Raw genomic sequence first — 15149 nt, forward strand, 5'->3', positions numbered from 1 at the left:
TAAGTTTTTCTTGTCACATTATGATTAGATTTGTGAACTGGTTTTGTATGACATATATGTGGAAGAGGCAGCATAGTTTGGGGGATAATAATTCTGGCTCAGGATTCTGACTAACTGAATTCAAATTCTGATTACTGCTTATTAGTTGAGGGACTTTGGATTGACCTACTTTGAATATTAATACATTGCTTTGAGCCTGATAAGATTTCAGTAAAAGTTAGTTACTATTTAATGGGTGTTTTGATTTTAGTTTAACATATTAACATTTTATGGTATTTTACATGATTTTTAAGTCATCTGCTGCCTCAGCAAAATTGAGAAAAAGGGATAAAGTTCCTGAAAAGTATACTGATATTTTCATGTTAATATACATTAGCTTCTTTTCATTCTTTATTTGTATGTATTATCAAATTAAAATACCCCCACTAAGTTTGTTCTTTGAATCCACTTCATGGAGCAACCTTATGGAAAGCCAGTTGACTGTGAGGTCCTGTGAATGTCTGGACCAGATAGACTTGCTCCTTCAATATGTTCTCTGGTAGAAACAGCTTGTAAGGTGAGGCAGAAAAGGCAGAGGGTGTGACTTTTTGAAAGTTGTATTCATTAAAATGTTTTTACTTCAGAAAAATTAATTTTTAATAATTTTGTGGACCGTGTTATTACAGACAAAACATAAGTTCTGTGTCTATTTTTTAGGAATTTTTCCCTTGCTTTGGATGTTGGTTGTGGAAGAGGTTACATAGCACAACATTTGAATAAGGTATATATATTCAGTGACTTAGTTTACTTTCAAGAAATAAAATTGACTATTTAAAAAAATTTCTTCTTTAATTCAGTTCGTATCATATTTTTTAAATGGTAAATCAATGGTGGTTTTGTCTCCTCTTAAGTATTTTTTTCTTAATGTGGTTTTTCTTTTTTTTAATTTGCTTTATACAGTGATTCCTACTTATAGTTTCCTTAAATCTAAGATCTGTTGTTCTTCATTCCCATTTTGTGCAAATGTTTTTAATACTTCACAATAAAATCAGATTCACATTCATTTGGAGAATATGATTAAGCTAATTTTTTAGCTGAGAGAAATATTTTATCATTTGATTAGAAATGTTTCTGTATGATTATGTATGAGTAGCCTTGATTAAGGCTTAAACTAGCATTTTACATTTTCTAAGTCAGACCATAAAGACATTCATTTATTGTTTTAGCCCCTGTATATATAACACTGTGTTGGATACAGATTAAAGTGAGCATTATATCTAAAATCTATTTCAGGGACACCTCGGTGGCTCAGCGGTTGAGGGTCTGCCTTTGGCTCAGGGCATGATCCTGGGAATCAGGATCAAGTCCCGCATCGGGCTCCCTGCATGGAGCCTGCTTCTCCCTCTGACTGTGTCTCTGCGCCTCTCTCTCTGTCTCTCATGAGTAAATAAATAAAAATCTAAAAAAAATAAAAGTAAAATCTACTTCAAAAAAACATATACTTGGGCCAGGGTGGTGGGAGTGGGACATGAGAGGTTCTCAAAACACTGTTGTGGTGGGCATAGCAAATCTGTTCTTCTAGTTGCTCAGGCCAGAAAACTTGCTCTTGTGTCCTCTCCTCCCACACTGAATCCTCCCCATCTTACTTGGATTTCAAAATATATCCATAACTAATAGTTCTTACCACTTTCAATATTATTGTATTGGCCTCCCTGCTTCTACCTTTTTCCTCAACAGTCTGTTCTCACAACAAAGTAATTATTTTAAAGCATAAGTCAATTCATTGCCAGGCGTCTGCTCAGAACTGTTGGCTTCTTTAACTCAGTAATAATCCAGACTCTTAATCCATAAGGCCCTCAATGATCTGGCTCCCTAACATATATCTCTTATCTTATGTCCTTCCCCTCATTCCTTACTTTTTAGCAACCTTAACCTTGTCTCTAACTCTCAAACTGGCCAGAGATTTGTATTAATAGTTGTTGCTCTGTTCTTCCCCAAGATATCTGTATGGCTTACTTCCGCACCTTTTTCAGGTCTTTGCTCAAATGACCCCTCATCAAAGATTCCTTCCCTGACTATTCTATTAAATGAGTCCCCACTCTCCACTGGCTATTTGTCTGACTTGTTTCATTAGCACTTATTAGCACCTGATGTATGTTTATTTAATTGGTATCTGTCTTCTCTTACTGGAGTATAAACTCCATAGACATGCTCATTTATGGTCACTGCTAAATTCTCAATATCTAGAATACACATTGAAGATTTATTAAATGAAATTGCATGAATAAATGCAAGATAACTTTGAAGTTATTACTTCAAAGTCAGGGGTGGTGGGGCAAGGAGCCTGAGATATTCTTGTTTTAGATATGTTGAATGTGAGGTAACTGTTAATATCTGACAAGTAGTTGGAAATGTGGAACTAGAATTCGGGTATTGAGGTTAAGAGCGCTGACATAAACTTAGAAAGGGATTTCACATTCATCTCCTCCACTTGCTGACTATATATATATATAAATATGTCATATGTTATATAAATATATATATTTATATATAAATATATTTTTATATATATATTCGTGTGTATGTGTGTGTGTGCATGTATATATATATATGTATACATATATATACACCCTTGGACCAGTTATCCAACTTCTGCACACCTCAGTTTCTGTAAAATGTGAGCAGTGATACCTCTCCCCAAAGGTTAGCAAGAAGATAAAGTGAGACAGGGTAAATGGAGGCTATTCTTATCTGGGAGCCTGTCACAGTTAATAACTGATGCCACAGGAATGTAAGCTCACTGGGTAAGAATATAGAAAAGAACCTTCCACAACTGTGTTTGGGGGTGGGAGAATGAAGAGTAATGTCACCACAGAAATTGGCAAAGACTACAACTTCGGGTACCTTTTTTTTGGAGGCCTGTAGTTAAACATTCACCTGCACACCAGTTGCACTTGATTAGTTAACAGTAGCCAGGTAATGGTATGGTACCCTTTCCAAGTTGTGGGCAGGGAAGTTCTTTAGGAAGGGGGTGTGCATGAAGTGGAAAGGATTGTCTTTGTCAGAGGAGGGGAAGCAGCATAGAAAGTACTGAAGAAGTTTCTAGACCACTCACCATGCTGGACTTCAAAGAGGTCAAGTAAAGTAGAAGTGAGAGCAGATACATTGTTCTACTTGATTAGGTTGTTAATAATCTTTACAAATAGTGTTAGTAGAGCAGTGAAAGTAGAAATAGGTTACCAGGAATTGAGAAAGACATTAATGAGAATTAGAGTTGTAGATGGCAAACAGAACAAGTAGAAGGTAGTTAGACGTGAGATTTTTCAAGATTAGGAGTCTTATGCCTGTTTCAAGGTAAGAAAAGAGACACGGAAGACAGATGGAAGATTGATAGAAATGGTGACAGGGGGAGCAGAATCCTGGAGAAAAGAATGTAGTGGAAGTTGTTAATCTGGGAAAGAAATGGTACAGTGCTCTTGGAAGAGGAGAGATGAAACAGGGAAAATGAAACCAGAGGGCTCCTCTTCTCAAGTGTCTTGTGTTTATTAAGTCTTTCTTTACTCTTTGAATGAACAACTAAAAGGCAGGAAAACCATCCAGGTCTTTTGTGGTCCAGGAGTGGGGACTAGCTCTCAGCATATTGTACTGTGGAAAGGCTAACACATAAGCCTTAATCTACTGAGTGAACCGAAGAGGTTGATTATTCACACCTATGTTGTATATTTTATTAAATATAGTTAAATGTGTTAAACATAGGTGTAGTTACATATATTAAAATCTGTGTAACTTACTATATGTTATTAAAGCTAATTGTGTATACTGGTTTTACTGCAGAAAAATACCCTTAAAAAGCTGAAAATTACTGCTGGCCACTTTTTCCTTTAGCAATTTCAGTAGTTACTTTGTTTTGTTAGTGGGTTTTTGTTAGTTTCTTTTTGTATTATCTGATTAACTTTATTCCATTGCAGGAAACTGTTGGGAAGTTTTTCCAAGTAGACATTGCAGAAAATGCTTTGGTAGGTAGCTTTTTAACATTATTGATTTCTGATCTTTTGGTTTTATTTGTAGTTTTTTGTTTTTATTTCCTTCAAATTGAAAATAGCTTTTTTTTTTTAATTAGATATAGCACATATAAAGAATTAAGCAATACAGGAAATGTAAAATACCAATACAAGGAAAGGAAATATCCCTGGTCCCACCATTCATGGGCAACCACGGCTAACATTTTTATCTCCATCTTTGCAGATAGATAACTGCTTCCCAACATATAATTATATACAAATGGTGTAATAATATGCTGTTTTTCACAGGATATCGTTCTTTTGTATCAACGAATGACATATATATACACAAATTTCTCCTTTTTAAATGGCTATATAGGATTCCAATATACGAATATTCCGTGGTTTATTTGGCTAAATTTCTGTTGAAGGACAATTATATCTCTAGTTTCTTAATAACCAGCACTGTGAAGAACATCCTTATATAAGGCAACTTGGTACATTTGATTTATTTTTTTCCCTGGAAATAAATTCCTAGTAGTGGAGTTTATGAATTCATTGGTATCCATCTTTAAATTTTTGATATGCAGTAGACTGCCATTAGAAAGATAGAATAAAAATTTAAAAAAATAATAATAAAAAGAAAGAATAATATTATATGAAAACACTTTTTTCTCTTCTTTGGCAGTACTGAGCCAATTGTTTTCTGTCTTTGTCAGTTTGATAGTGGAAAGTAGAATCTTATTGATAGTTTTATTTGCACTTTGGTTGTTAATGTAGCCAACAGCTATTGATGTCTTTGGGCTATTGGTATTTTTTAATTTGTGAATTTGTAAGTAATTTTATGATGTGCCTATACCTGCACTGCTGACTTAGTGTGTTCTTATTCTCGGTAGTTTGTAAGAGTTTGTTTTTTAGGGATGTTAATTTCATCATATATATTGTAAATATTTCCCAAAGTGTGTTGTTTACATTGTTTATGGATTTTTAGAAGTTTTGATTATCATCACAAATTAGTCTTTTCCTTTATGGTTCCTGGCTTTTGAGTCACATTTGCTTAAAGTGTTACCATCTAAGAGTATAAAAATGTTTACCCATATTTTTGTCTGCTACTTTTATGGTTTCAGTTATTCCACTGAAACTTTCAGCCTTCTGAGATTTGTTTTGGTATGAGGGAGGTTTCCTATTTATTTTTTTCCAACCTGCTAGCTAGTTTTTGTGGCTAGTCTTAATTCTCACTTAAAAAACACTTCTTGAGCTTCTTTGTGGCTCTGTTGGGTTTTTTTTGGAAGGGATAGAAATTGCCAAGTAAATACAACATTGACTTAAATTTAACAATAATTTCGTTAGTAACTGAGATTCTATATAAATGTATTTTGAACTTTTATTTTTTAACCACTAGAAAAATACCTTAGAAATGGAAATTCCTACTGTCAGTGTTTTAGCTGATGAAGAGTTCCTTCCCTTCAAAGAAAATACATTTGACCTGGTGGTTAGCAGTTTAAGGTTGGTAATCCATTTGTACTTCTTAAAAGTGTATGTTATAAATAAATAATTTATGGTATGTAGTTTTAATATTATGCAGTAAAATAGATAATGGAGTAAATTTTTAATAACTTTTTTTTTTTATTTTTAAGTCACAAACCAGTTTATAAACTCTAAGATTTCTCTGGTAAAGAATTACGAATTATATACTCCCTACTGGAGGTGATATGATATAGTAGCATAACTTTTTTTCCCCAACTTTTTTCAATTTGCTAAAGTTCATCTGTGATAGAGGGGTTTTCCTTCCCAGTATACATATCTTAGTATTGATAGGGGAAGAAGTTGGAAAGACTATACTGGCCTCAACATTCAAATATTAGAGCACTCTTATAAACTCATTCTGGCAAATAAGGAAAAACTAGTATTTCCTTCAACTTCAGTTTTTCTTCCACACAGAAATAGAGTCCCTAAGGTTATTTTTTCCCATTTGTGCTTCCTACCATGTCTTTCCACATTGATTCCACAAACATACAGGTATTTATTGAATAGATTATAACATATAAGGGTCTGAGCTAGATGCTTTGGGGAAATACAAAAATGAATCCAGACAGGGATCTCATCCTCAAAGAATTCAGCGTCTAATAGGGGAAAAAAAATTTTATGTGTGTAATTTTATTTTCCCTTGTCTTGTTTTATAGTCAGATTTTCTTTCAAAGATTCAACATGCCCTTCATGTCAGCAGAGCCCTTTTGATAGCTTTTTTAGGGTGATCAATCACTGTGGTTCACCCAGTACTTTGCCAGTATTAGCACTGAAAAGCCTATGTCCCAGGAACCCCTCATTCCCAGAAAACTGGAAGAGTTGTACTCTAGCTATTTTCTTCAGTGAGTTTATAATTTCTTCCCTGCTTTTTAAAGTATGCTGAACAAATTTAGAAAAGTATTCACATTTAATCAGGAAATGAAAAACATTACAGAAATGTTGGTCTAAGGAAAAGAGAAAATAAAGGAAAAGAGGAAAGAAAGGAAAAGAGCCCTGGGCAAGGAATTAGAATGTGAGTTTTAGCTCTTCAGCTTGCTATTTGCAAGTACCTAATTCTGTTGTTTTCAGTTTCCCCATAGGTATGATAGAGCTTGTGATATGACGTTCTTAATTTTTAAAGTATCTAATAATTGTTAGCAAGGATTATGAAAGATAATGTGATCTTAAACATAGTATGGTTTGAAATGGGTATTCAGTGCTATCCTGGAAGTCAGCATAAGAGGATGCCACCTGTATCAGGAAAGTATGACCATAATCTGCAGAGACTTTGATTCTTGCCATCATATATCACTATGCACTGGTAGGGAGTGAATCTCTATTCAAAAGAAAATGCAAGAGATTTCCTAAATTAAGTTCTAAATACTGTATAGTATTTATAGTACTGTCACATTTCCTAGTGTGACAGAACGAAGATTTTCCCCTAGGAATATTTTTTGCTTTAAAATTTGTATGAAATTTTGATATACAATTTCAGACTTCAAAATTAACATCTTTTTGGTGGTTTTTCTTTATGTGAGTGATAATTATACTAAATAATTATATGAATTAAACTAAAACCAATATGTTATTAATATTCTAGTTTACATTGGGTGAATGACCTTCCTAGAGCACTTGAACAGGTAAGAAAATGTTCAAGATTCTAATTATGGAGATGTTTTAAATATTTATGAAAGGTTAAAGAAAATAACTTGGGTAAAATAATATTGACATCACATTGATATAAGACATTTTCAGTGTGGGTCCCTTAATTGCCTATAAATTTTGTGTGGATAGGAACCTATTTGTTCATATTTCTATCTTCCCTGCTTATAATTAGAGACTGAGGTATGTTTGTTGATTGGCATTTATCAGTGAACTGGTGAAGAGTAGATAAAAAGCATTATGTTCAGAAGAGGGAAGGAAATCACTGTGGCTTTGAGTGGGGTAGGAAAGCTTCAAGAAGAGAGAATTATTTGAGCAGGGCAGGTCTGGTATGGGGAGGGAAGGCAGAATCACAGCATAGGTGGGAGATAAAAGCCTCAGGAACATGAAGGGACAGAGAGGAAGCTTGTTTGGAGATTAGTATAATACCAGGAGGTAAGGTATTTTGGGACCAGATATAGGAAGGCTTGGGTAACAGATAAAGGAATTGAGAGTTCATTCTTTATGCAATTCAGAGCCACTGGAGAATTTTAAGGAGGAAAGTGACATGATTAAAAGACTGTAGGCAGGATAACTACTGTATCTTAAGCACATACTAAACACATACCAATCACTGTGCCCTGTTTAATATGTTTAATATGTTAATAAATAACTCTGTAAGATCTCTTAATTTTGCTACTTGGAAAACTGATGCCAGAAGTTTCGGTTCAATCACAGAGACTGTTCCGTGGTCCAGGCATGAGAGAAACAAGCTAGGTGGCAGTGGCAGGAGTTAAGAGGAAGAGATAATACATTTGAGACTCTGTTAAAAGAAGAATCAATAGTTCGGTGGCTGGTTAGATCTGAAGATCAAAGACCTAAAGGAGTCCACAAACTCACCCTAAAGTTTTGAGTCTGAATACCTAGGAGAATAGTTAGTAAAAGCAGGGGACAGAAAGGGAATGGAAAATGGTAACTGACAGAAAAACAGCAATTGGAGAGGGAGTGGGTTTGAGAATAAGTGTGTGTGTTGGTTGTGTTGGGAGGGTGAGTTTGCCAAGAGACAAATGTCCATGGCACAGACAGATAAAAATGAGCTTAGAGTTCTGGGACAATGTCCAGGCTAAAGATAGTGATTGGAAGTCATCCTTGTGAAATCCATGGGAATTGATAAGCCCATCTGAGGTAGAAAGAAGCTGCAGAGAACTGAGGACTGGGTCTTAGGTCCCTGCTAAATTACAGTTTGGTGACGGAAGGAAGCAACATCAAAGAGGCAAGAAGGGGGGAAAAATAGCAAAGATTTTACGGTTGGCTTGCTTATATGCTGTTTTGTCCTTGCTTCATAATTTATTAAATATAAATTTTAAGATGGATACTTTGATGAGAAAAGCCTACTATGATTTGGGGTTTATTTCAGAATCTACCTTTTTCTCTCATTGTTGAGAATAGTCCATCAAATCTAGTTACAGATGGTAGTTCTAAGAGAGTCAGTGAGTAATAAACATTTGTGATTCTGGAATCCATTCCAGCAACTATTTTGTTTGAATTATCAATTAAAAATTGGCTTTTATCTTAACACTGGAAAATAAGTTAATAATTTCTTATAGGAAACTAATGCTTGGTTAGATTAATGTGAATTATAGTAATTTCTGAATAAGTTAGCTTTTTCTGCTAAAAACCAACGCCTGCTTAGTGGTTTAAAAAAACAGTTTACTTAGCTCACGATTTTGTGGATTAGGTGGGAATTTGGGTTGGCCTTAATTAGGAAATCCTTTTGGGTCTAACTTGGCTCACACATGTGTCTGTGATCTGCTGCTAGACTGTCTTGAAGCTGGCTGGTCAAGAATCCTCTTAGCTGGGTGTCTGATCTCTGCTCATATCTCTCATCCCTCGCCAGGTTAGCGCAGGCTTGTTCACAACATGGTAGCAGCACAGGGAATCATGTAAGGCCATTTCAGACCTTGGTGTGACATTGGCACACTGTCACTTACACTGCATTCTTTTGGCCTCAGCAAGTCCTAAGGCTGTCCCAGATTCAGGGAGAGGGGAAATAGACTTCATTTTTTGAGAGAGTTGTTGCGAAGTGACATTTAAAGGGCACAGATGGAGGTTTGTGAGTTTTGTAATCTACCCACCACACTTTAAATCTTTTTCTTTCAGTATTTTTCTCATTATAAAAGTAAGTTATATCTATTAGAAAAGTTGAAGACATATTTCATAGATATACTACTAATGAATTATTGTCTATCTTTATAATAATATTATGCTGCAGTTCCTTTCTGACATTTGATTGCCTTACGTGTTATTTAAATTTTCTGATTTTGACAAAAAACAAGAATGGTAATTGTAAAATATTGATTTAGACAGTATATGTTTATTCTTTTAACATTTTTTAACATAAGACTAATTTTGTTGTCTTGTATTTTTTTAATAATAAATTTATTTTTTATTGGTGTTCAATTTTGTTTTGTATTTATTACAGATTCATTATGTTTTAAAACCAGATGGAGTATTTATTGGTGCAATGTTTGGAGGTGACACACTCTATGAACTTCGGTGTTCGTTACAGTTAGCAGAAACAGAAAGGGAAGGAGGATTTTCTCCACACGTTTCTCCTTTCACTGCTGTCAATGACTTAGGACATCTGCTTGGGAGAGCTGGCTTTAATACACTGACTGTGGTAACTATCAAGAGAGTTGATTAATTCTCATTAACCCATTAGTCACACAGTTCTGAAACAACTTCTCATTTTAAAGGTAGAAAACTATAGGTATTGATGGTATTATGGAAAGGTTTTTGCACTTTTTCTCTATAAATTTAGTTTGTATAAACATATTTTGATTGATAAAGGTAGGAGCGTGAAATTTTATTATTTGTTACCTGAATATGTAGCTCAAAAAAAACTAACCCTCACTTAACAAGGAGGTTCTTTTCCAAGACCTACAACTCCAATAGAATCTTTAAATCCAGAGTTACTTGTAATAGGACAGAGCATTTCAGATGATGGGGAAAGGAGATGTTCAGGAGCATTTACAGCACTACCTCTATCACCAGCCCTCAACTGAAATAGTGCCCTATGAGGCAGAAATGAAAGTATGTACATTTACAGTCAAGGTTAGAAAATGTAGGAAATGGGCCAAACTCCATTAGGGCTGGAGAGGTCTGGAAAGAGAACCTGTAAGCTGTTTGAAGAAACATGGAGTCAGTATGGTACAGTGATGGTATTGGGGCATTGGTGTCTGACAAGTATAATTTGGTTACTTACCTTGCTAGGGGAATTTGGATATTTACTTCACGTCTCTGAGCAATCATGTAAAAAATAAATAAATAAAAAGCAAATGTTTCTCACCTTAGATGAGAAATACTAAGATAAAGGGTGTGAAGTGCCTGGACCAAGGTAGATGCTCAATAAATATTTGTTCTTGCCTTCCTCTCTCTCCCTCCTCATAGTCCTAGTACTTTGTTATCCAAGGCTTCCAACAGGGAAGTCTCCATCTGGAGAGACAGTGGTTGCTCCCTTCAAGCTCCTTTCATTAGCACAGTCATTTGAAAGGATATTATTATTGCCTTCAGAGATCAGTTGAGTAGACTTATGATTTTCCAAACCACTCAGATTTAAACATGTCTCTTTCCTAGAGGACATAGGAATTTCCTGACAAAGAAAGCTTCTCATTGATAGGCTTAAGATTGAAATAACTCATTTAAGGAGATTTAATGTGAACATATTTCATAAAAGCAGCCAGCCAAAAACAGATGGTCCTGTCCTTCCTTGATTTGGTAGAAAGCACAGGGAAGAGACCACAAGAGTCTCTGAAGTTGGAAAGGGTCTTCAATAAGGGAAGAGGCAGTAGGCTAGGAAATGACATCAATCCGCAATATTTCACAGCTGTGTCTTTTGTAAACTGTAAATAGCCTGACTCAGCAGAACAACATTCAGCTGTTGGCATCTGAAAATGGGAAAGCTCTGCTTCACGTGAGGGTTCTGCTCTGTAATTAAAAGCAAATACTGGCAAATACAGGCAATTGTACATAGAGGGATCACTGTATATTTTTCAGCTTTTTAAAATTATATAAGTAATAACACAAATATATTTTGGTTGTAAACATTAAACTGTAAAAGTTTGTTATGTCTTTAAGCCCCTAAATCTTAGCTCTCTCCTGTCAGCAACAACTCTCAAAAGTTTTGGTTTTAGGACCTTGCTACACACTTAATATTATTGAGAACCTTAGAGAGCTTTTGTTATGTGGGTTTTACCTGTCAATTTTAACCAAATTAGAAATTCAAATTGAATTTTAGTATTTGTTAATACTTTTAAAACTAACAATAGTGTACCTACTATGTATTAACATAAATAATTTACTTTTTGTGGGGAAAGAAACTATTATCCAAAAGAAAAAATTCGAAGAATGTCATTGCTTTACATTTTTACAAATTTCTTTAATATATGACATAATAAAAACACTAAGTTCTCATGCCTACTTCTGCAGTCATAGTCTGTTAGAATTTCACATGTCACATAACTTATGAAAAATCTATTGTACTTCTGAGAGGCTGAGAAGTAAAAAAAGCCAAATAGTATCTTAGTATTATTGTAAAAATGGTTTTGACATTATGGACCCTCAAAAGTGTGCCTTCTTGCAGTTTTCTATGGTTGTAAATTGAACTGTGCATTTTATTTTGTTTATTTTTTAAAAGATTTTATTTATTCATGAGAGGCAGGGTCATAGGCAGAGGGAGAAGCAGGCTCTCTGTGGGGATCCTGGTGCAGGACTCGATCCCTGGACCGAGGTCATGCTCTGAGCCAAAGGCAGATGCTCAACCACTGAACCACGGAGGCGTCCCTGGACTGTGCATCTTAGAAAATTTTTTACTGGAGCACCTTAGTGGCTCAGTCAGTTAAGTGTTCAGCTCTTGATTTTGGCTCACGTCATAATCTCAGGATCTTGAGACCAAGCCCCACACTGGGCTTTGTGCTCAGGAGTTTGGAGTTTGCTTGAGATTCTTACTCCTCCTCTCCCACTCATGTGCATGCATGCTCTTCAAATAAATAAATAAATAAATAAATAAATAAATAAATAAATAAATAAAAAGATAAAATCTTTAAAAAAAGTTTTTTATGTATTTGAGAGAGAGAGTGCAAGCACAGGGACAGGGAGAATCCGGCTCCCCGCTGAGCAGGAAGGCCAACTCGAGGTTTGACCCCAGAACGCTGAGGTCATGATCTGAGCCAAAGGCAGATGCTTAATGCTTAACTGACTAAGCCACCCAGGCATCCCCAATAAATAAGTAAAATCTTTGGATGCCTGGGTAGCTCAGCAGTTGAGCGTCTGCCTTCAGCTTAGGGAGTGATACTGGGTCCAGGGATTGAGTCCCACATTGGGCTCTCTGTGAGGAGGCTGCTTCTCCCTCTATGTCTCTGCCTCTTTCTCTGTGTCTCATGAATAAATAAATAAAATCTTAAAAAAAAAAAGTAAGTAAAATCTTAGAAAAAATTCTACTAAAAATGTTTAACCTATAACAGCACTTAAAATCCTATATTTCTGTTGGTTGGGAAATCTAATTTTCTATTTTCTTCTCTAAAAAATGAGGTGAATAATTCAAACACTAAGATAATACAAAAAGTTTGGTGTGGAATCTTCTTTGTGGTTTACAAAAATTAGAGTTGCTGATTTAATAATAAATCTATACAAATTTGTTCCTTGAGACATATACACTGTAACATACCCTGTTAACATTATGTCATAATTCATTTTCTAAAAATCCCATCCCCAAAAGGTTATATAATCAGTTACACAGGTTTATGTTACATACAACGTTAGGCATATCATTTTTATATATGGCAGTAGATTTTTATTTTTAAAGTGAATTCAGGATTGCTTATTTACATTTATATAACTTTCATAGTGAATTATTTTCAGAGTTAATGGGCATTCTGAATAAGAGTCATTTCCTTTTAGAATATGGAGTTACCAGTCTAATAGGAGAAAATTGCAGATATGGTTCATCTTAAATTGAATAAGGACTTTGACAAAGCTATTGTATTCTTTTGATTGAGTTGGAGATAGTGCTTTTAGTTTCACTCAAAGATTGTTTTCAAAGGATACTGCTTAATGGCTAGGTATCAGGATGGAAGAAATTTTGTTTTTAATCTTACAATCTTTTTTCAAAAATACTTTCCTAAGGTAGAAAAATGCAGAGAAGAAATTGCCCAGAGATGGTCTTATTAAGAAGTGCATATATAGGGGATCCCTTGGTGGCTCAGCGGTTTAGCGCCTGCCTTTGGCCCAGGGCATGATCCTGGAGTCCCGGGATCGAGTCCCACATCGGGCTCCTGGCATGGAGCCTCTTTCTCCTTCCTCCCATGTCTCTGCCTCTCTCTCTCTCTATGTCTATCAAAAATAAAATAAATAAATATTAAAAAAAAAAAAGAAGTGCACATATAATACAGTTATGCATTTGTTAATAAGAAAAAGGAAATTTTAAAAATGTATAGAGGGGATCCCTGGGTGGCTCAGCGGTTTGGCGCCTGACTTTGGCCCAGAGCGCAATCCTGGAGTCCCGGGATCGAGTCCCGCGTTGGGCTCCCGACATGGAGCCTGCTTCTCTCTCTCTGCCTCTCTCTCTCTCTGTGTCTATCATGAATAAATAAATAAATCTTAAAAAAAGGTAAATGTATAGATAGGAGATAAACAGAGCAGGTCTAAAGTGAAAAGAAGTCTCTTCCTCTTGACTTCTAATACCTAGTCCCTCTTCCCAGAGATTACCTTTCAGAACAATTTTTCATCGTAGACCACAATACAATTATGTCATTTAAACCTACATATGCAATAATATATACACTCTTGCTTTTTTATTCTGTAAGCATTTTCAGGATCTTTTTTAGTTAATAACATGTCTTGGAGATCGTCCCCTCCACATATCTACCAGATTTTCTAACAATTGTTTAGTATTTCATTAAATAGGTATATTTTATTTAACCAATTCTCTTTTAATGGACATTTAGATTGTTTACAGTTAGTTTTGGGGGCTCTTTTTTGTTGTTATTTTGTTGCTATTTCAAACAATGCTGCAGTGAATTTCCTTTCACATAAATCTTGGCATATTTGTCAAGTCAATTTCTAGCAGTGGAATTGCTGGGTTAAAGAATCTGTACATTGAAATTTTGACAGGGTCAGATGGCTTTCCAAACATAACATCAGTTTATATGCCCCATCAACAATATATGTGAACTCTTGCCTGTACTTGGTTTTGTATCTCTAAGGTTAAAGAAAAAGTGGTCGTTTTGTTTTGCATTTCTCTGAGAATTAGAATGGATATTTTTGATAAGTGTTCTTTTGGGCTTTGTACTATATTCTGTTCAACATTAAAGTCCAAAATTGGGAAGAATACTGAGCATATTAAATAAAGTTACAAAACACAGAAAGATCAGGGCACCTGGATGGCTCAGTTGGTAAAGCGTCCACCTTTGGCTCAGGTCGTAATCCTGAAGTCTTGGGAGCCCCATGTCCTCAGCAGGGAATCTGCTTCTCTCTCTCTCTCTCTCCCCCCTGTTCACTCTGTCTCTTAAATAAATAAATACAGTCTTTAAAAATAAAACACAAAGGGGATCCCTGGGTGGCGCAAAAAGACCTAGACATTTCAAAAGTGGTTAGTGCAAATAAGATGGAGTTTGAGATACATGCAGCATTTTGATATCATACTTAGGGGGAAATATATGTGTTGTGTATTTGGGGGCTAATTCCCAATGTAGACAAACTCCTACATCTTCATGCTTAACACAGCTTTATCACATCACAGCCTCATGCTGTAGGCAGCTGACCTCCATCCCATACTTGTGCCACCTCACCCTTGAATCTTCTGAGATTACTACAGCAAAAGGAGTGGCTTGGAAAAGGCTCACTAGCTCTTTATTACCTTGCTCTCTCCTTTCCTTTGGCCAGAAGAAATACAGAGGCTTGGAAAATATCAAGGAGCACCCAGATATTGGGGAGCATCAGTAGTTTCTGCCACTATACCAACAG

The 15149-nt window shown here is 35.4% G+C and overlaps 1 protein-coding gene across 5 annotated transcripts in view; it reads left to right on the forward strand.

Moving 5' to 3' along the window:
* Positions 1-15149, forward strand: part of NDUFAF5 (NADH:ubiquinone oxidoreductase complex assembly factor 5) — a 129073-nt gene that overhangs the window by 5093 nt on the left and 108831 nt on the right. For all 5 annotated transcript variants that reach the window (XR_011996981.1, XR_003235511.2, XM_026002397.2 and 2 more), the window contains exons 3-7: positions 697-760; positions 3948-3995; positions 5383-5486; positions 7087-7126; positions 9610-9807. Coding sequence is in view for 3 of the 5 variants with exons in the window: in XM_026002397.2 (XP_025858182.1) it covers positions 697-760; positions 3948-3995; positions 5383-5486; positions 7087-7126; positions 9610-9807 (454 nt within the window). In the remaining 2 variants the exon portion in view is untranslated. The remainder of the gene's footprint in view (positions 1-696; positions 761-3947; positions 3996-5382; positions 5487-7086; positions 7127-9609; positions 9808-15149) is intronic.

Source organism: Vulpes vulpes, chromosome 14 (genome assembly GCF_048418805.1).
Source record: "Vulpes vulpes isolate BD-2025 chromosome 14, VulVul3, whole genome shotgun sequence".
Classification (NCBI taxonomy): domain Eukaryota; kingdom Metazoa; phylum Chordata; class Mammalia; order Carnivora; family Canidae; genus Vulpes; species Vulpes vulpes.